A 20,915-nucleotide genomic window follows, 5' to 3' on the forward strand; every position below is an offset into this window, starting at 1 on the left:
GCCTTTTGGCTTATGGAATGCTGGGCAAACTTTCCAACAGTTCATGGATGGCGTTGTTTGAGGCCTTGACTTCTGCAAGGTTTACCTGGCTGACCTGCTGATTGCTAGTCCCACGCCCTTAGAGCACGAGAGCCATCTACGTTGCGTGCTACAGCGACTGGCAGAAAATAGCATCGTTAGCAACACGGCCAAGTGCGTGTTCGGGGTACCATCCCAACTAGTTCCTAGGTGCACAGAAGTGCCGTGAAACGGCCCTTCTGTGTGCGATTGTCAAGAGCGCAAGCACGAAGAATCACGTCACTTTTTTTTGTGCACTTCAAAGAAAAGAGAAGTTTAGTTGTTGTTAGGGGACACGTGTGGTTTATCTTGCTTGCACGACCTGCTCGCCCAGCTCGGCTTAGCAGTGCGTTCCAACAGGCTAAAGAAGGTCGCCAGCAAAATAGATAAAGGAGTTGTGTTCTGCGCACACGGCAAGCTCGCTAGGCTATGTCGCAGGGTCAACAGCAAAGGACCTTAGAAAGGACCATGCACTAATAAACATACAACCCGTTATGTGGAATGTGTTTTAGCGATTGTGATTTACTTGTGGGCTTTGTTACATTGGCCAAATAGGTCGATGCATTAATGATCGGTTGAGGGAGCACGCTTAGTCTCTAAAAGGCTCCATTTCCAGCCACTTGCCCGGCCATTGTAAGAAGTGTGGTTGTCAGGCAATTCTTGACAAGTGTGTGATCATGGGGAAATATAAAAATCAATGCGAGCACGATATTACTGGAGCCTTCTACATTTAACAACTTGGTGCTTCCTGTGTTAGCGTACCCTCAATTTTCCTTCACAGCTATGAGATTAGTTATTTGGGGTTCACTGATAGAACCGGTTCTTGATAATGTATGCCGTATGGCGCATGTATGTGCAATTCTGCTTATGTTGCGTGGCTATGAGCAGATTCTGTTTCCTATATATTGCAGTCTTTTTGCAATAAACTTTGGTTGTTAGTCAGCACTCGGTTCTCGTCTCTTCTATCCCCTCCTGTTGTTTGTGCTCTTAATAATCATTTTCTTCCTTTACCATGCAGCACACTTTTCTTCAAACACTTTACATATTCACTTACAAAAAAGCAGCAAGACGACAAAATAAGCACAAAAAATAAACGCAAAGTAGGATAATGTACAGAAGTGGCTTCACAAGACAGTGAAGGATATACCACACCAACAAGCTAGCTGCAGCCTGAAGTTCATAGCAGTACATACAAAAACAAACACACACACAACAGACACACATGCACAAAAACACCGACACATTCAAAGCTTGGCACAGTAAAACCTCGTTCATACGTAAACACATCTGTGGAACCTGCCGGGAATACAGCTAACTGCGCACTAAACGTAGTATGCATCAGCCACCAAGTACATAAGGATTTGCAGGGTTCCCCCTCAAACATTGTTCATGGCGGGGGGGGGGGGGGGGGGCAAAGGGTCATCACAGCGCTCTCTTCTCTATCATGTCAATGAGTGGGGGAAGACTTTCCGAGCCCCTCTCACTCCCCTCCCCGTTATGCCAATGTATGAAGGCTGGCTTTGTGCTCACCCCCCCTGGCTCCCCCCTTAACGTACAGTTATGACAAAGTACCAATTTGCGTTTCTTTACTGTGCCAACACCGTTAAAAAAAGAATAAATATAGTGCCAAAGCAAATATTTCCTGATGTGCCCACCAGGAAGCCATTCGTTTCTTTTCGCCAATGTTCAGAAATGATTGGCATTCTTGCACGGCCACCCGATGGCAAGCGATAGCGACACCAAAGAGCATTTCGAAACTATTGTGGGGTCCGGGATACGCAGCCAGTGCAGTGACTGACATAGGAACAAAACAGACATAATTGGCTGTCTGCGATAAATGTGTGCCGTGATTAGCTACTTAGCAAAAGCTGACAGTTTCTTTAGGCACAGTGCGGTCGCAGGGAGGTGATTGCTACTAGCTAGTTGAGTGCAGTGCTTCGCATATATTTGGCATACACATTGTGCCGAGCAACTTTCCCCCACTCCTCTTCAGACCATGCACAGATGTGCCGAGAAGCCTTTTGAGTTACAGTGACAATGCGAACTTTCCCCAAGCGATGCTATAGAGGTCCAGGCAGAAAACGGAGGCACGTTTGGGCAGTCGCCTCATGAAGGAGTGTGCTATATACCTATATGCTTGCTGTCTCCGTGCCCACGCTCCACATGGCTCGACTCTGCAACAGCGAGCTGCTTTCGTTTGTGCAAAGCGGTGCACGCTGAAGATGGTCCAGCACAACGATTCAGGCAGCAGCAATCGGCTCCTCAGTGCTCTCAGGTAGACGGCAACTATCAAAAACGCGCAGTAGGCTTCAAGCGGCTTTACGCTAAACACGTAGGCTTTTTGTCGGCGATAAGTCATACTGGCGTGCCTTTTGGTAATCGCCACATCGCCTTCATTTTTTGCTCACAGTTATCAAAAAAGGCATTCAGGTGCAATTGCGCAAAAGTCGCAGTAATTGATAGGTGATTTAGTGCTTTTACAGCAGCACAACTGAACGCAAATGTAGCAGCGCATGTGTACAATATGGCGACTATCACGTAATGTCCGCTTACGACAGGTGCTGTCAACATTACTTCCGGTTCTAAAACCACCTTGTGGCGCAGCAATGGCACAAATTAGGCAATAAAGAACCTCTTGAAGCAGTACGGTACAGTAATTTCCAATTGGTGCAGGTTGGCACGATTGGTGCAGCTTTCTTACCACTGCATTAACAATGCCGCGGAGCATGCTAGCAAAAGTGAACTCAATTATGTACACTTGTCAATTTTCTAGTCATAATGCCGCATGCAGGAAGTGAACTGATCTTTTCTTTTACTGTATTTTGATCTGAGAAACATGGCTAAAATGCATATTTTTGTATTTTTAAGCATCAGAATGTCATAGAAATTCGACTAAATTGAAACGTTTGGCTAATTTCCTGGCTCCAAAATAAAATAATGGCTGCCGTTTGGCTGTTGTTCTGGCTACTCTGCTCAATTTTGTGGCTCTTCTTTTTGAGAATCTGGCAACCCTACTTCCAACACTAGGTAAAGTGGCGAGAGAGAGAGCAGCAACTACGGTCATTGAACAATTTTCTGCCTTGACCTCCGAGATGGCAGGTGTGCTTGGTTCAACTGGGCCCCGCTAGATGGCACAACCTGTCTAGTTTAACCAGGCAAAAAGTGAACTTTTGAATCGCTCATGCCATTGCCCATATTGATCGATTGATATGTGGGGTTTGACGTCCCAAAACCACCATATGATTGAAAGACGCCGTAGTGAAGGGCTCGGAAAATTTCGAACACCAGGGGTTCTTTAACGTGCACCAAAATCTGAGTGAACGGGCCTACAACATTTCTGCCTCCATCGAAAATGCAGCCCCCGCAGCCACCACCCATATTACCGTCCAGCAATTCTTTTTTCCATGAATCAAACAGGAACAATTAAGCAGCATTATATTAGGTCTCTCGATGCACAGAAGGTTCTTTATTTAGTACAGCTAGTTCGATTACCAGTGATTAACTGTAGGTGGTAAGTCTGACTTCATCGCAATAATTTCGTTAATGTCCTACTCGTGGCGCATGTGTTCTCGTGCATTTACCTTGATTTCTCGGTAAGTAGGGCACTGCTGTTGATAATATTGTCGTTTCTGACATTGTCATACATTCAGCTATCACTTTGACATAATTACTTAACTACAAATGAAGCCACAAAATGTTGAAATCGGAAAAAAGAGGAGCGGCAGAAACAGAGACTTGAGGCATGGCACTAACAAATGAGGTTAATTTTAGGTAAGACTAAGACGCAGCAAGAAAGGGAGATTATTAAGGCATTCCATATCTGGAAATTTGGTCCAGACAAATGTGTTAGTGCAGCTGCGGTGTGTGTCACCAGGAAAGAATATGTTTCTAGTGCAGAGGTGATCTCCTTAGATTAGTTTTTTTTTGGTTTGTTATTTGGGCATACATTACACGGACTTGGAAGGAGGAGTTTTTCTGAAACAAACGTCAGTTGTTCGTGCCACGTCTCTGCTCTCTGTCTCTGCCACTCTGCTTTTATTCTGATTTCGACGTTTTGTGGCTTCATTTGTAGTTACCCAAGTATGCACCAACTTGCCCAACAAGCAAATCTCCTGAATTCTGACATAAGTTGTTATTTAACTTTAATGTCCCTTTAGTCTACGCAGATGAAGTCCCAGGGGAGTGATAAGGTTTAAGCCGAGCCAAGTGAATGGTGTCGCTCGGAGCTGACGATGACATTGTTGAATCGGTTGGGATGATTTCACACATGATGTCAGTCCCCTGGCGAACGATACGGTTCGCCTTGCTACAAAGGGCCAAGACATCAAGAATGTAGGCCACGTAGGATTCAGTATAAGTCTGAGCCCGTTTGACAATAGCCTTCTTCGCAGCAAGCTGATGACCAGGTGAATCGCTAAAAAGGTCATGGATCTTTCCTTTGAAGAAATGTCAGCTCATTATTTTGTCTTTGTGGCTTTCAAACCATGTTCGGGAAGTGCCACCGAGGTGGAAAAAAACATTGACGAGCATGAAATGAACGTGCAATCCAAGCGGTGAGTAGCACTGACGCGCTTGCACTGGTTCAGCCATGCATCAGTATCGATGGTACCATCACCAGAAAAAGTTCCAGGATCCCTGAGGTGCAGGAGTGTGACGCAGGTCATGGCTTGGACTGAAAAGATTGGCGGAGAGGAAGTACCAGCAGTCAAAGCAGTCGAGGGGTCGTCGGCGTTGCGACCACTGCGCATCTCCATTGAAGTACGGGTCAACCTCCACCAATAATATTACGAGTAACTTTTTTCATAACTTATTTACGATGCCCAGAGCTCGGTGAGCAAGATGGCGCCAGTTCAGCAACAACCAAAACTGACTTTGTCTTCTTTTTTCTTTCATGCTGCCAAGTTGTGGCAGCAGTCAAGTACAGCCGAATCTCGATAATTCAAACTCGAAGGGGCCTGAAAACTTGCTCAAATTAAAAGAAGTTTGAATTAATCAAAGCTAAATGAATGGAGAGCTCACCATGCAGTGGCGCATATGCATTGAGCTAACACACGAGGGGGAAGTTTCAGAAGACTTACATTTAGTCACAAATTGCAGGACATTGGTCATTAATTTAAGTAATCAATGATCCACTTCTGCACACGTTTGTCTTGCAGCGAGTCAATCAGTTTCGAATGCAGCTTGCAAAGCATTTCTACTTCGGCTTCAGCATTCTCCTGGCAAGAGAAGTAACGTGCGGTAATGTCCACCATCGACACTGAAAATGACGACTGCGTCTTTACTGCTACTCTCTGCGCTGCAGCCGCAGCGTGGCCAGCATGTGAAGATAAAGAAGGGGCGCCTCCACGCAGAGAGAAGCAGATTGGCATTTGAGAAAGAACCAACACTCCACTGCATTTTTTCTTTGTTCTCTTCGCGCGCAGCGTTGAAAGGAGAAGGGTCTCTACGCGGCAGGGACGAGAAAGAGAGAAGCGTGGCACCAGTGCATTGCAGATCGGCATTTGATAGAGAGCCAACACTCCACGACAGTTTTCTTTTTTCCTCTCTCTCTTCGCGCGTGGCATTGAAATGAGAAAGGTCTCTACATGCAGGGACGGAAAAGAGAGAAGCGTGGCACAAGTGCGTCACAGATCGGCATTTGAGAGAGAGCATACATTCCGCTGCAGCCTTTTCTTTTTTTCCTTCTTCGTGCGCAGTGTTGGGGTGTCAGAGGTTCCGCCGCGGGATCGGGCGTGGTGCTGAGAGCATTTTCTGAGCGTGGTATGTTCGAATTACCCGTTGCAAATGATTGCGCGTTCGAATTACAGACCGTTTTCACCCACTGGAATAGACATAGCTTTGACAGAGCCACAGTGTAAATTCTAATTAACTGGAAGTTCAAATTAAGCATGTTTGAATGAATCAGATTCGACTGTATCAATATCCATGCATAAACTTTAATATACTGCTGATGGGGAACCGAGAATTTTTCGTTACAGCGGAAATTTTGTTAAAGCGGCGTTCGTTGTAGCAGGGTTCGACTGAATTTAAAGTTGTTTCCTGTTCTTTGAACCAAAAAAACTGATATGCCTTGTTTCAATTAAAAAAAATTGTGCAGTTTAGTTGGGCTGTGACAAATATGCAAATTGTTTTTCATGATACAAAATGAATTCCACTCAAAAAACTATTTCACAAAACCGCTATTCCCTTCGAACCTAAAATTTACCATTTGCACAAGCATACCAACCTCTCAAAGAAAATGAAAACATGCCAAACCAAGAAACAAAACAGCGAGCACTCACTTTTTTGTTTCTTCTCTCTTGTGACATAGCTCAGGCTTAGGCAAGGTCCAAGCACCTCAGAGACTGCTAGCCGCCAGACCTGTGTTAGGTGTGCATCCATAGGATGGCCTCAGAGATGCACATACCCTTCAAAGCTAACAGAGGTTAAGAAATATTAAGAATGCAACCCACAAAGACAAAAAAAAGGAAGGAATGAAGTAACAAGCCCAACAACACATTCTATTGATAAAGATAAAAAGATACTGCAGAGGTGGTATTAATGGTGTATACTAAACAGAATGATCCTTCTTAAATACTGTGAAGGCACGCTGAAAACATTCTTCTTGCTAAAGAAGATGTTATGAAGCACCTGGAATGCACTCTACTTCTGACTGGACACTCAGAGGTACCCTGGTGCAAAACACAGCACTTCTGATGACAATATACAGAAAGATTTAATAGGAAATGATAATGAAATTCTACCTTACGAAGCTTACTGCATGCACTAATAGAGTAAAACTTTGATATATTGTACATAATTAAATCAAACACGAGCTTTTCTTGCAAATTTTTGCTAGCTAAAGTCAACCCCCCGGTACATACTACTGCTTTTTTTTTGCATGGGTGCAAGGAAAGTCACCCCTCAAATTGCAGTCAAGAATATTGTAATGAATACAGGTACAATTACTACTTATAATGAAATATGTTAGAAATAGTCTTACAATAGATACATTGTTGTATATGTATGTTCAAAGCAAATTTTTTTATATACATAAGTTTTTTTTTTTCGTGTCAGATGCAACTTTATGATATTGAGGTAATGATATAATGGACAATAAAACAAACATAGCATCATTCTGTGCAGCACAGATAAGCATGAATGGTCAAAGCATGCATCATTTGCACCAAATGAAAGCAGCACAAAAGTTGCCCCCGTACTGACTTGATGAGCAACAAACAGGCCATGATTGAGCATCGCTTGAAGAGCCATAACAATAGAGACGTCAGAACAGCTCTCATCAGAGTTGCTAGATGGTGCCTAACAAGCAAATAACGATTACAAAAGAAGCTGTAATTTCAATAGGCTTTATTAAATTTTTAACCCTTCAAAACTCAATCTACACATAAAAATGAACACTTAAGGTGGCGGTTTTACTGCCTCCTTCTCGCAATAGTTTCAAAGACCACACCAGAGGACGCCACTCATCCCCGCTTTCAAAAAGCGAGAATATTGCTCGCGCATGTACGGTCAGCATCGCCTCGCGCGTGTCTTGTATGTGGCGCAAGGCGGCGGAAATCGGCCGATGAAAACCAAGGAGCTCAAATTCAGATGTCTTTCACCAACAATCCGCCAACTGTGGCCATTGTTTCAACTACACGATGAAAGGTGCCCCAGTGACAGCTGGCAGACTAAAACCGGCATCGTTTCACTAAAGTGTAAACACATGCGCATATGCACGGACATACACTAACACACTCTCTCTGACTCACTCACGTCCATAAAATGACAATTGAACATGACATCAACTAAACGCTTTGAAGCATTTGACTGCACTGGCATCGCCGCTAACCGTCTTTTTGATGTAGCGATCTTGGCACTGGCTTGATGTAGCACCGCGCCAGTGCGTCCTTTGTTTTTTTTTTCTTCTTGCCACGCCAAACTGCTCAACCACAGCCAAAAAGCTTATGCTACAAAACCAGCCAGGCACATTTCAGCACAAGATAACATTATAGGGCCCTGAGGTTATATGCTAAATTTTACACTCTACAACTGTAATAAAAGGGTTACCTTAATAAAGTGCCTCTTGTTGATGATTAGTTGAACAGATGATTTACACTAATATAGAGGAGTTAGAAGCTCCTAGAGCTCATGGTTTTTCTAAAACTCTTTATGAGGATAACGTGGACCACCTAGTATATGGGATGACGTGGGAAAATCCATCAGTTGGTTCGCAATGTTTCCTGTCTTGCTTTTACCATCTTTGTGCTACTGCCAAAATCATGACAAACTAAGCTCCCACGAAGTGTTTGCTTTAGGAAATTCCTCATATTCGCCAAGATCGGATTTCCAAATGCGACGTAATTGCACAAACACACAGATTATCGAGTAGCAGCACAGCTCAGTGTCGCACTTAGTGGGAGGGTGGGAGAAAGGGGGGTTATGCATATTCGAAACTAATGAGAGATTATTACGGCACTTACATAAGAGCCACACCTCTGAGCCCATGTTCATGTGTTTTACGAAGGTCTTTTCCTATACTCCATTTCCTACATAAAGTGCAACGCTGTGAAGGCTAGCGAGAATTCTTTTAATGAATGCGCTCGCACTAATAATTGGTACGATTATTTTTGCATCTGATACATGACTTATTTTTTTCTTTCTGCTTTGGGCCTCGTAGATGAAAACACCCCATTATACGGCTTGTCTTGGCTCTTATTTCTTGATGTTTTACTTGTAGCCTTTCGCGACGTTCTGCAGGCGCGTTTGTGCTCGTCTCGCACGAGCGTTTACAACGATGAAAGCTAAACTCAAGATGCTCAAAGTCATACATGTTTCTGGCCGAACTTCTTGCATAGCTTTCAGAGCGTCGCACCTGATGTATGAAATGGAGTATAGGTACATTTGTCAGCATAGGTGTGCACACATGTGGGACACGGCGTGTGCACCCCCCTTGTCCCCTAATAGTCAGTGTGTGAAGTCTGTCCCGCACTTTAGTGCCTAGAATGTGCACCTATACAATGCATTAATAGGGAGGAGGGCACAGCTATTAACCATTGACTCCCTTCGAAAGGGAACCCTCTGCACGTGTATGTCCGCCAGACGACGTCAGCAATGCTAAGATTATCAATAAGAGTTACGTAGCACCCTGGGGTCATTCAAGGGTGCTTAAAAAGTAAGATATATGGTCTAAACATGCAGTGGCTGCATAAAGTTGCTAATGTTCTTCATTGTATAGATTATCAAGTTACTGTAGCGTAAATTGTGCACCTATTTAAACTTTTACATGCAATCCTTCTGCTAGATCAGATGCAATTCACTGGAAAAAGCAAAATACACTTTAATCGGTACTTTTCGAATATACGAGGAACACTCGAAAAAAAAAGCTGATGTATTACAATTATGCATGTGTAATTATTACGCACGTAGATACATGTGTCGACGAGAATACAGTGTACTAAAAACTTCGAGTAGCAATATTTCTGCCTTTCTTTTTTCTTCAGTGCCACGTGGTTTTATTGTAAAATAGTCGTTGCAGAGAAGTGTGCCTGCGAAAATGGTGTGACGTCTCAGGATGTGGATGATCGGTAAATACAAGGAGAGCAGAAGAGGTTCCGTACGAAATGGCCGTTTTATTCTTCATTTTAATTTTTTTTTTCTAGAAAGCACAGGTATGCCGGCATTTCTAAAGAAATCAGAACACATAACTTTTCTGGGAGCAAAACAGTTACAGAATCTAGTTTTTTTTATGATTCTGCTATATCAGCAGGAATACACCTATTTGTTCTAGAAAATTGTAGGTTTTTTTTATATTGACACACAAGCACCATCGATAAGCTTTTCATTTATGTTGCCGCAACAGTTTTTCAAAAAAGAAATTGGCATATCCAACGTACCTTAATAATCGACGTTATGCGAAGCATGGGTGGGGAAGGTGATCATGCTACAATTTTTATATCGTGACACGTCATGAAATGACGCTAAATATATGTACAAATTTAGCATGCACAGACACACATTGCAGATGTTTGTAGAATCAGTATTTTGCACTTGCGCGATGATGTCAACGGGGAGCATGAGTATTAGCAACTACAGAAGCGATAAGCCGATATGAAGCACTGGTTCTCGTGAGGATGGTACCTCTGAATGCTCTTACATAAATCGACTTCAGTGCATGGCATCTTGAAATTAACGTTAACCCGACGCCATGACTGTATCGTAGGAGTGCAAATGTAATCATGATATAATTGGATAGCCAGCATGGCAATTACAATTAATGTTTCACAAACATAAGGGTCTATTGAAAAGTGGTTCTGAGACCTGGCGTGGGTTTTTGGTAGAATGCTTGATTGCCATGTATAATGCTTGGGTTCAATTCCTGCTGAGACTGACATTTATTCTTTGCATTTGTCAGATCAGCGTTGCCGACGTCAAGTTTTTCTTAACGCTCACGTGTTAAAACTGCTCTTATGTGTTCTCGCCGTTGTGTAGATTCAAGTGTTGATCACTTGTGGCACATACCCGCATACCAGTGGCACATACCCGCCCACAGGTTTATGCCACTTTCTAGTGGAAGGTGTTTGATGGCGTATGCGATGGGATTATGAAAGTATTAATGTCTTGACTATCACATCATATTCATAAAATTATTTTATTCTCCTATACTAATTTGGTTCACGCGATCACGAGAGCACTCAGACGTAAGCGGATAGATAGATAGATAGATAGATAGATAGATAGATAGATAGATAGATAGATATATAGATAGATAGATAAATAGATAAATAGATAGATAAATAGATAGATAGATAGATAGATAGATAGATAGATAGATAGATAGATAGATAGATAGATAGATAGACAGACAGACAGACACGCTGATAGACGCCAAAAGTGCTTGCGGTACGCAAAGAAATGCTTCGCATTGAAAATTTTCGTCAGTGGTACAGTATATGTATCAGCACTATTTTGTTCATGTGGCTATTTTCATGGGCGTCATAGTCAAGTTTTTCTTCGTTGACCATACAGGCTTACTCTGAAATTCTCGGCAGTTACAAGATTTGAGAACGTCCACCTAAAATGCGGATGTAGAAGTGCGATCTGTGTGATACTATTTCTGCAAATCAATGCACTAGTTTCTTAAAGTGATGAAGGTACAAGAGGATGTGCCAGAGTGGACCGTGAGCATCGAACCATTGGTACGAATGCCAAAGTATTGGCCAATAGTCAGCTCATAGCTGACGGTTCTTCATTGTACTTTGTGGTACTTTAGTATTTTGTCGAGTATGTTAAATCTGGATAGCCTTCATATGCAAGGCAAGAAAGAAAAAAAAACATCGTGTTCCTTTGAAGTGGCACTACATACATATCATTCGCACAGCATGTCAGCGTCCTTACTTTCACAATTTCGAACTTCACAGGCATGAAAAAACTCAAAGGAACACGCAAAACACGAGCAGCTGAACCACGAAGACATGCACATTACTAAAGACGCGGCGAAGAACACTTGTTCTGCGAACGCATGACGAACGCGCAATGTTCCGGCGCACCAAAACCATTTGCCACTTGATGACACCGCCCAACCTGCTGACGTGTTGCGAGTGGAAAGGATTCATTTCTTAGCCCTCCTCCTTTTACGGTTGTTGTTTGTAACGCGCGGCGACTAAACTTACCTTGTGAGGCAAACTATGAAGCCTGGAAATATAATCAATACCTGTTTTACCCGTTTCATTATGTTTAATTGCATCACAATCGGCGAACGTTTGAACTCGCACAAAACAACTTGATTTTTCATTTAATAGATGAAGCTACCACCAAAAAGCACCTGTGTTATTTATGATCCATTGAAGATATTTAGTTTGAAACACTGAGTGGTGAAGTTAACGAGCACAAATAGATACAAGACACAATATGCATCTACTAATGTGCAATGGTCGTTGGTAGTTAGCGAGTAAAAGAAAAGAAAGCAAGTTTGTACGAAACTAGCCAGCAGAAAATTAGCTAAATTCAATTCTGTCTTGTAGGTTCCCTAATAAAGATAAAAAAATTCTCTTCATTGAATCACAGAAAGGGGCCTACTGCTTTATTATATAGAAGTTCAGAGTATCAGCTTGTATAGTTTTGTCACTTCATCCGTAATGCGTGACCAAGTGCAGCCATAAACTGCCCCAGTAACACAATAATAATTCATCAAGTTTGCGTCAGAGCACTGAGCAACTTCGTATGGAAAATAAGTCTAATGTAGTCTACATAGCCACTAAATATTATAGTTCTGCTATGTAAAGAAAAAGAAATATTATACAAACCTTCACTGTTTTTCCCATTTTTATTGGAACGTAAAAAATCACTAATAATTTTATGTCCAATATCTTTTCATAGAAACCTTGAATGGCACTTCGTCTGAAGGCACAGTGAATTCCGCTTTGTTACGATGAATAGTTTCGCAGTACTTTAGTACAACGGAGGCTTGTAATGCAAAAAATGCTTTTGTTACTTATACTATTTTCATTGCTACTAGGTAATGCTTCCAACCAGGCATTAAAATCAGATGACATTAAAAGAGGGGATAATAAGCTTTATGAAGTAGCCCAATTCAGTTTTCTTTGTGAAGCGCAGCGAGACGAGTGCATCCACAAACAATGCGTGAAAGGTAGAGTGGTTGCGACCACCATCTTAGAAGAGTTGGTATACGTTCATCTTGATTGAAGCAGGACACACGAGACGATGAAGAATAAGACCCATAAGACACATAAGACAATAAGACACATAAGACACCACAGGTACATTATTATGCACACAATTTGTTTTTGTTAGTCATGCCGACTAGTGACAACAAAAGAGCCAAATACATTGAGCTTTGAATCATTTAACCCTCTGCATGACAAATTTGTCTCCAATTGACTCCACTTTACAGCATATGATCTCTTCAGTGAAGGCACTACCACATTCGACGAGACAGTCAACGTGCCGCTTCCCATGAGATTACATTAGAAATATAATTTTTCTTTGCTCAAAAGCGACCTAACCGAGAACGAATTTGTACTATATTTCCAGCCTGAGATACATTTCTATTTGTGCAAAAATAAGGCATTAAAGACTCCAGACGAGATAAATATTTTCTTAGAATTTCATTGGCAATATTTGCCATAAAAGCGAAATGAAGGTATTATGACATCATTGTTCTTGCAATGGAATATCAAGTGCCTTGAATTAACGTTATAATTATTTGATGCATTAACAGACAGACCTCTATAGGTGTCGTCTGAGAGGGCTAAGGCTTGTGTGACTATGCCAATACTTCAAATATTCGAACAAATATAACAGTATTCAAATTAGCCTCAATTCAACTTTAAATTATTGAATATTTCGAAGTATTCAAAATGTACAAACCAGTGTATATCAGTGACCTTTTTTTAGGCAGAAATTGCAGTCCGATCATCGTGCGTCGACAAAATGCGGATTTCTTAGCTTTCCCGGCATCGAGTTCGAGCTTGCATCCATGCTCGGTGTGGTTTTGAGACAGCTCCTTTTTTTTTGACGGCGTCTTTGAACTGACGGGCCTGTGTCCATGCACAGCTGCTAGATGACTATGCGCCCTATGGGGTGCGGCCTGCTACGTCGAACCAGTTTTTATGGGCCCCACTGTGAAAATAAAGTTGACAGTTGCTGCCCTTTTTTTGGTGAGGGCGCTGATAGTACGGGACAGCTCTGTCCCCAGGAAGCTGGAACAAATCAGTAGTGGATGACTTCTTTATACGGGTTGGAGAGATGTTGCTTCCCGCCTGCACGCCAATTGTGCACACACGTGGTAGTGCAGAAAAGTCTTGATTCTTGTTGTGTTACATGTGGCGCTATGCTGCGCAAACGCTGCGTGCCGCTGTGTGATACGAATGCAAGGAGCTACCCATTATTATGATACCACGAGTTTATGTGTGATGCAGAGCGCCATAAAGCATGGCTGAAAGATATTTATCGCCAGGGAGAAAAAGGAAACCCTTGGGAGCCAAGTGACAGGTCTTTGGTGTGTGCACTACACTTTACCGACAATGACAATAAAAAGTCAACAAAGCTTAATTAAGATATTGCTTCCAACAGCTGTCCCCTGTGTCTTCTTGAACTACCCAGAGTATATGAGAAAAGAAAATGGACAAACGCAGGGTCGGAAGCGACATCAAAGCACTTGTGGCCATGTTTTGGATGCAGTGGAAGGAGGAACGGCTGACCGTGAGGCATTAGAACATACTAAGTGCACTTGCCTTATTTTCTTCTGAGAGCGATAAGCGACAAGAACTCGTTGTCGAGGCAACGTCAGAAATGCGTCCCGAAAATATTTTGCTTGTCGACAAAGCGTGTGAAACAACGCTGAACATTATGAAGGTGTTGGACAATGTGAAAAAAAAAAAAACGGAGCAACGTGTCAAGATGAAAATTAAGTGTCAACAAGAAGCACTTCAGAAACTGCAGGAAGAGCATGGCATAATCAGGCAGAGACTTCAAGACTACGATGAGAGCAAAAAAATCTAGGACTTTGTTGCTGAAATCAGCCGACAAAGGTGACAAAAAAGTTTCTTTTATCATTAACCAAGTTTGCAATTTCGGCAGCCAGAAGGCTAAATATGACGAAACAATATTACAAGAGTGTGTGCTTTGGAAGGCATGTTCAAGTAAAGGCTACGAGCATGTGAGGACAAGAAATCTTTTCAAGTTGTCGTGCTGGGCCACACTGCAAAACTATGTTGGTCAATCAATAGGTGAAATTGCCGTGACCACATTAATCAAAGACCGCCTTCGTGTTGAGTACGAAGCTCTGAGTACAGAACAAGAAGCTTTCTGTTCTCTGATAATAGAAGAAATGGCCATAGATCAGAAAGTTATATATGAACGACAGGTGGACAAGATATTTGGTATCGTTGATATGGGCACATCAGAAGAGACCGCCAGTATCGCACCGGTAGCGTACAGCTTATTGTGTTTCGTCATGAGAGGCTTGTCGACGGCTTATGTAATACCTGTAGGCTACTTCTTCACACGCTGCCTGAAAAATGACAGGCTATATTCTATGGCACTGCAAGTCATGAAAGCAGTCGAGGAAGTGGGCTTCCGCGTAGCGTGAGTCGTGACAGACATCCACCAGACAAACGTTTCTATGTTCAAGCATTTTTCTCAAGAAGAGACACTGGTTCATGCTGTTCCGCACCCGTTGCAGGATGGTGACCCACTTTTCCTGTCCTTCGACCCAAACAATCTTATCAAGAACATTTGGACGGACTTTCTCGAGCGCGAGATTTCAGATGAAGAGCTAGTCATCCGCGGCGGCTTTTACTTGAAGAAATTATTTGACATTCAGTCTTCTTTGCTCCTGAAGCCTGTTAGGTTCCTTACTGGTTCCTATGTCAATCCCACCAACATTCAAAAAATGAAGGGGCGGAGAACCACGCAAACTATGCCACCCGAGGTCGTTGCCACGCTATAATTCCTGAAGCAATACCCGAACTGTCACCCTGAAGCACCTCTATTCAAGAACTGCAGTACCACGATTTGTTTTATAAAAATAGTAGCACAGTGGTACGCCCTCGATGACATTGGGGCAGTGAAGCCACAGAGACAGGAAGAAGGCCCATTTTACAACACGTATGACGAGCGACCTTCTTGGTTGGAAGTGGACTACCTTGAGAACCTCAAAATGAATGATGGAAAATCAATCCAGAAAATGAGAAAAGAAACTTATGAAGCTACATTTCTGATGACGAGATCCACGGTAGCAGTGGCTGAGTATCTTCTTGATCATGTCAACTAAGCATTTTCACAGCAGTGCAGCTGAGATGCATGCACTTTTGTTCCCTTGTGCACAACTAACAGCTTGTTTTTCAGCTTCCGCTATGTCCTCACACGACACCTAAATAGTGACCCAGTGGAGTCTCTATTCAGCAGCCTAAGGCAATTCAATGGCGGGAATGACAGAGTCGACGCAGGGGCTGCAGTACTCACGGTAGAGAAAATTTTAAAGGCACTTTTTTAAAAACAATGCAAAAAATATTAATGCATATAAAATATTTCTAGGTTGGGATTATGCAGGCGGGAAAGAGTTCAAACGTGCCTACAAGCTCTGAGATGAAAACAGGCCTCATGCTAGCCATCGAGAACGACAAAACTGCCCCCCTTCTTGATGTCATCACGTTTGCCACCACAGAACTTGCAAGTGAGCTCAGTTTAGTAAAATTTTGCACTGAAGGAGAAGCTGGCCTAGAGATGGCCCCACTTTTTTACTTAGCTGGTTATCTTGCACGTGTATGCGAGGAGAAGGTAAAAATGCAGTTTCTTCTATGTAGCACGTAAGAAATTCCTAGCAAGCTTTTATATTTCAAAAGTTCAGTGACTGTTTTCTTGTCATTTGTTTACGGGTCTGTGGCAAAAATATTCAATTCTTATTTAATGTAAGTTTGCTATTTACACTTGTTTTTTGCTTGCAGGTACCATGCACCTCTTGTGAAACCTTGATGCAGGTAACAACACCAAGTGAAGCTGTCTACTGGTCTGTTAAAAACCTTGATTGCGGAGCGCTGAAATATCCAACAATCAAAGCAACTGGTCCTTGCAAGCTGACCTGCAACTTTGTTAGAAAAGCATTGAAGTGTCCAGACGTCAGGCGAATTCGCAAGCTTCGCAGACTCTTGGTTTCCGCACACGTGTTACATTTTGTAAAGTGTCAGGAACTGACGTGCGAGAAGGGGAGCCAAGCGCCACACCGAAGAAATTTGCAAGGTGTTCGTGACCAAACTGTTACAGCCGCTACTCGCGAACTGGGCTGGAGACCTAAATGCCACTGTTAAGCATATGAAGCTCGCCCACAAGCCTCTGTCACGGAAAGTGGTACGATTTCAAAGCCAGGGAACAAGGTGCTTTTTCGTGGTGTAACATTGTGTGAATAAAGAGAACATACCACTTCACAGAGCTTTCCGCGTTCTTTATTTTTTGTCACACGTTCGCAATGTGGCCAAATGACAGTTAACAACAGCTATCTCATTTTTCTACTATCAGAAATTATTTATCCATATATATCACTCTGCAAGCATTGGTAAGAATATTAATTTTACGAATTTTCCATTCCTCAGCAAATAAGCACACTTAACAATGCGGCGGCTCGATACATAACTCACTAATTCTTTTAAAACGGTGGTCCTGTGGCTCAAGCAAGGTATGCTTGCTTACTAAGGTACGCCATTCGGCTTTATGTGAGCCCATTAGTGGCGTTGCAGGCATCGGCGAGATATTACTTTACAGTTTGGAAACAGATTGCACAACTCTCGCGACTATGAAATCTAAAACGTGTTGCAAGAAGCAGCGGACACAGCGAAAAGAACGTTCTCATCCGTGTGCACTTGTCCCACAGCAGTAGCACCGCTGCGGCGGTGTGGAGAACGAGCCTCCTCGCGCCGGTTTCAGGGAATGTAGCAGGCCGCACCCCATGCGCTGCGTAGTCATCCAGCGGCCGAGGTCCATGCCTTCTTGAGCATTAGCTTCATGTCTCAGCACAGCTGATCCTAGAGACAAGAGTTGCGGAGACTGAAGAAGAACCGGTTGCCAATGTGCCTTTCTTCAACAGCAGCTGATTGATAGCAGCAACACTTGACCATCCTGCACAGTTCTGCGTAGTACGAGAATGCTTTCATCGGGAAGCTGAACAGGCCTGTGAAATCGCGAAACTCGTAGAGCTCGTTGGCCGGGTGCACAAAGTGCTCAGCGAAGTAAGTGGCAACAACTTGGTACGAAGCCAGTGACTGGGCGTCGAGCGAGAGCGCCTCAAGAAGCACATGTGCCTCTGTGCCCATGCAGTACAGTAGCTAGCGTACCTTCTGACGCTTTTGTCAGTCCTGAAATCCTTGCGAAGTCTTCATAACAGCTGAGCCATGTCAGCCATGTTGCCAAATTCACCAAGTCCCATCGTGCTGGCGGCTGGAGGTGTATGCCATACTATTTCAGCAGCTTGCCAGGGGGCATTATTTCTTCTTCACTTCTCGTCGCGCAATGCCAACCCTCTACTGATTTGATGTCACGTGGTTACAGACAGACACGTAGAGACTTATGCGTACACGCTGCTGGCTCAAACGAAAAGTGGAACTCCACTCTATACTGGGCACAAACATATATAGGACGAACACATGCAAATAAAAAAGGGCGCCATGCTCCGGTAACAGCCTCAATTGTGGCGACCTCTACAATAGCTATAAGCAGCCTTTAAAAATAAACTTTGGACACAAATGGGGTGAATGCCACCATTGCACAGTGTGGCTGTAAACTGCTAGATAACAGGAAAGTTGATTTTAGAGGTATAGTATGCCTTGATGCATAACATTATTTCTGATAACAAAAATTACTGTTTAAGAAAAGAAGTGTACATTTATTAAGGGCTTGTTTTTTTGTTAGACACAATATTATGAAATCTAACAGACAATCATGAAGGTATAAGGTACGTCGATAGAAGTAACTATAATTGCAAAATAAAGAGTGTTCTACACTCACACACTCGCGTTTAATGCACATATATGCCCCATAAAGTGTAGCTTCCATGGTAGCTCAGTTGGTCGAGCATCAGATGCATTGTTCGAAGGTTGCAGGTACGGTCGCTGTCCACAGCAAGGTATTTTTTTGCTCACTTTTCTTTCTTCACATTTACATTACAATGAAATCTCGCTATAACAAACTTCAGGGAGCAGCAGCAATTCGTTCTTTATTTTGAAAGGTCATTATAGTGAAGCCCAAAAATTAACCATAAATACTTATTTTCCACCGACCAAAACGGCTTGCCTTTAAAACGGTAAGTCCTTGAGCTAGTTTTTTGTGAGAAGAAACAAATGCACAAGCGAACACTAAAAAATGCACGTTTACCTAAAGAAGTCTATTTTTTTTTTATGCGTGCAGCACAAACTTCCTAGTGCAAAGGCCTCCAAGCTCATTCACATTTCTGTGGTGCAGTTCGGTGGTGCGAACCACTTTCTCGCTTCGTGAAAACTGCTTCCGCTTTTTCGTCGCAAGCAGAGATGAACTCATTGTAGTAGCACCGCAGCCCGAATGCCGACTAGCTTTACGAACGCGATAAATAATCACTGAAAAGAGATGAACACGACTGGCAAGGCCTCCTGGAGCACATGTGGAAGTGACAAAGATGAAGAAAACCCGAAGCGTATTGCTCTCATACCCTGTTTCGAAGAAAAGAAAAAGCTAAAAAAGAAAATTTCTCGCATTTCGTTTTCTGCACCCTTGCTGCCTCTGGCTTTCTGGGTTCATGCTTCCTGCTTCGCAACTCCCATTCTGCCTCGCCGCCCTTGCCGTCCCGTGTTGCCCTTGCCCCTCACCTCGGTCTTTGTAAATCTGCAGCATCGGCATTTCTACGAAAAGAAAGTCGTCCATTTGTTTTTTTTTTTTTTTTTCCCCTTTGCACTGTCGCGCGTGTTCCGAGAAGCAAGGCGTCCGTTTGCTGTGCCGTTTGCTTGCGTGCCACTCCGGTGGTCATTGCGGATTTTAGAACATGAGTTCATTGTACTGAGGCGTTGTTAATATACCACGAAACTAAATTAACACTGATTATTTTGAAGAGTTTGGTATCCTGAAGTATGTAGTGGTGAAATAATTTTACATTGAAACTATTAGCAGTCGTTGCAGGATTTTTAAAAAGTTCATTAATCTGAAAAGTTCGTTAATATGAGGTTTGTTCTACCGAGATTTCACTGTAAAATTACTTCTAATAACGCCCCCTATAGGCCATGTTTGTAAACAACGGTAGGCACCGAGTGACGCGACGACACGTTGGCTCTGCCCAGTCGTCCCTGCTAAAAGCGTGCCACCATCCTTTATGCTCATGTGACAACTAGCGCAGCAGGTGAACAAGCTGCCTCTAAAAACAGCGTGTCGGGACACCTCTCGCATGTTTAGAAGCAGTGGCCGCAACAGAGGAAGTTGCAGTGGCTGTAGAGATGTCTGAAATGAACATACGAGCTTTGTTTGTTTATGTGTAGCTCTAGCTTCGAAAACCTCATTAAAACAAATGAGGTATATTGACAGCAGAAATGTAGCTCATTTACGAAATGCCATCAGTGTTGCTGCAGTCTATGTCACACATGTACATTTTAATTTGTACTAATGCAAGGGCTGACCTCATTCAGCAAGAGGCTGTAGAGTACAGTACACAAATGCACAGTTTAAAAATACGTAGTACGGTGAATTCTCGCATAGTATAACAAAAGTGCCGGAGAATTTATTCTAACGACAAAGGCGATCTCAGCCACACTTTCATCCGTGATATGACTGCAATAATGCTTCAACTACATGCTGCTGACAATACGATTACATGCCTATGAGGTTCGTGGCTCAATTCGTACAGTCAAGCCGACACCGTGAAATACGTACACACCCTAAACAGACTCGCCAAGTTACCGAGAGATGTTTTTCTGTGTATTCACACAGACCCCAATGCTATCCAGATCGTTCACGTGCTTTGAGGTAAACATGCTCGATATGCTCTCGACGGCTTATTCCACAAAATGCACAATTCCACGGCTTATTCCAATGCCTGAGAGAGCTAATCATTTTTTTCTCGGTAAGCTTTTCCAAGACATAAACCGATGAAGTGGCGTCGCAGGGAAGTTGTCGTGTTTCACAGCTGTGGCTAATCTTCTGCAACACTTTTCGTCAACAAAACACTGAAAAAAAAAAGATAAATAAGACTAGACCATCCTTCTAACACCTTCCCTCGCAAATACCTGTGACAGCTCATCGGTACACCATTTTTTCTTCTTTGTAAAGCGACAAACAGCGCACGCACGCCCGAGCGAAAACGCAGCAGCAACTGCGGTAGGTACAGCAGCTATTGCCTACCACATGAA

The 20,915-nt window shown here is 43.0% G+C and overlaps 1 protein-coding gene across 3 annotated transcripts in view; it reads right to left on the bottom strand.

The window, feature by feature from the left end:
• Positions 1 to 20,915, bottom strand: part of KrT95D (phosphofurin acidic cluster sorting protein KrT95D) — a 296,804-nt gene that overhangs the window by 36,741 nt on the left and 239,148 nt on the right. For all 3 annotated transcript variants that reach the window (XM_075882410.1, XM_037418020.2, XM_037418021.2), the window contains one exon: positions 6,339 to 6,417. In XM_075882410.1, coding sequence (XP_075738525.1) covers positions 6,339 to 6,417 — 79 coding nt within the window. The remainder of the gene's footprint in view (positions 1 to 6,338; positions 6,418 to 20,915) is intronic.

This window comes from Rhipicephalus microplus, unplaced genomic scaffold, assembly GCF_043290135.1.
Source record: "Rhipicephalus microplus isolate Deutch F79 unplaced genomic scaffold, USDA_Rmic scaffold_12, whole genome shotgun sequence".
NCBI lineage: Eukaryota > Metazoa > Arthropoda > Arachnida > Ixodida > Ixodidae > Rhipicephalus > Rhipicephalus microplus.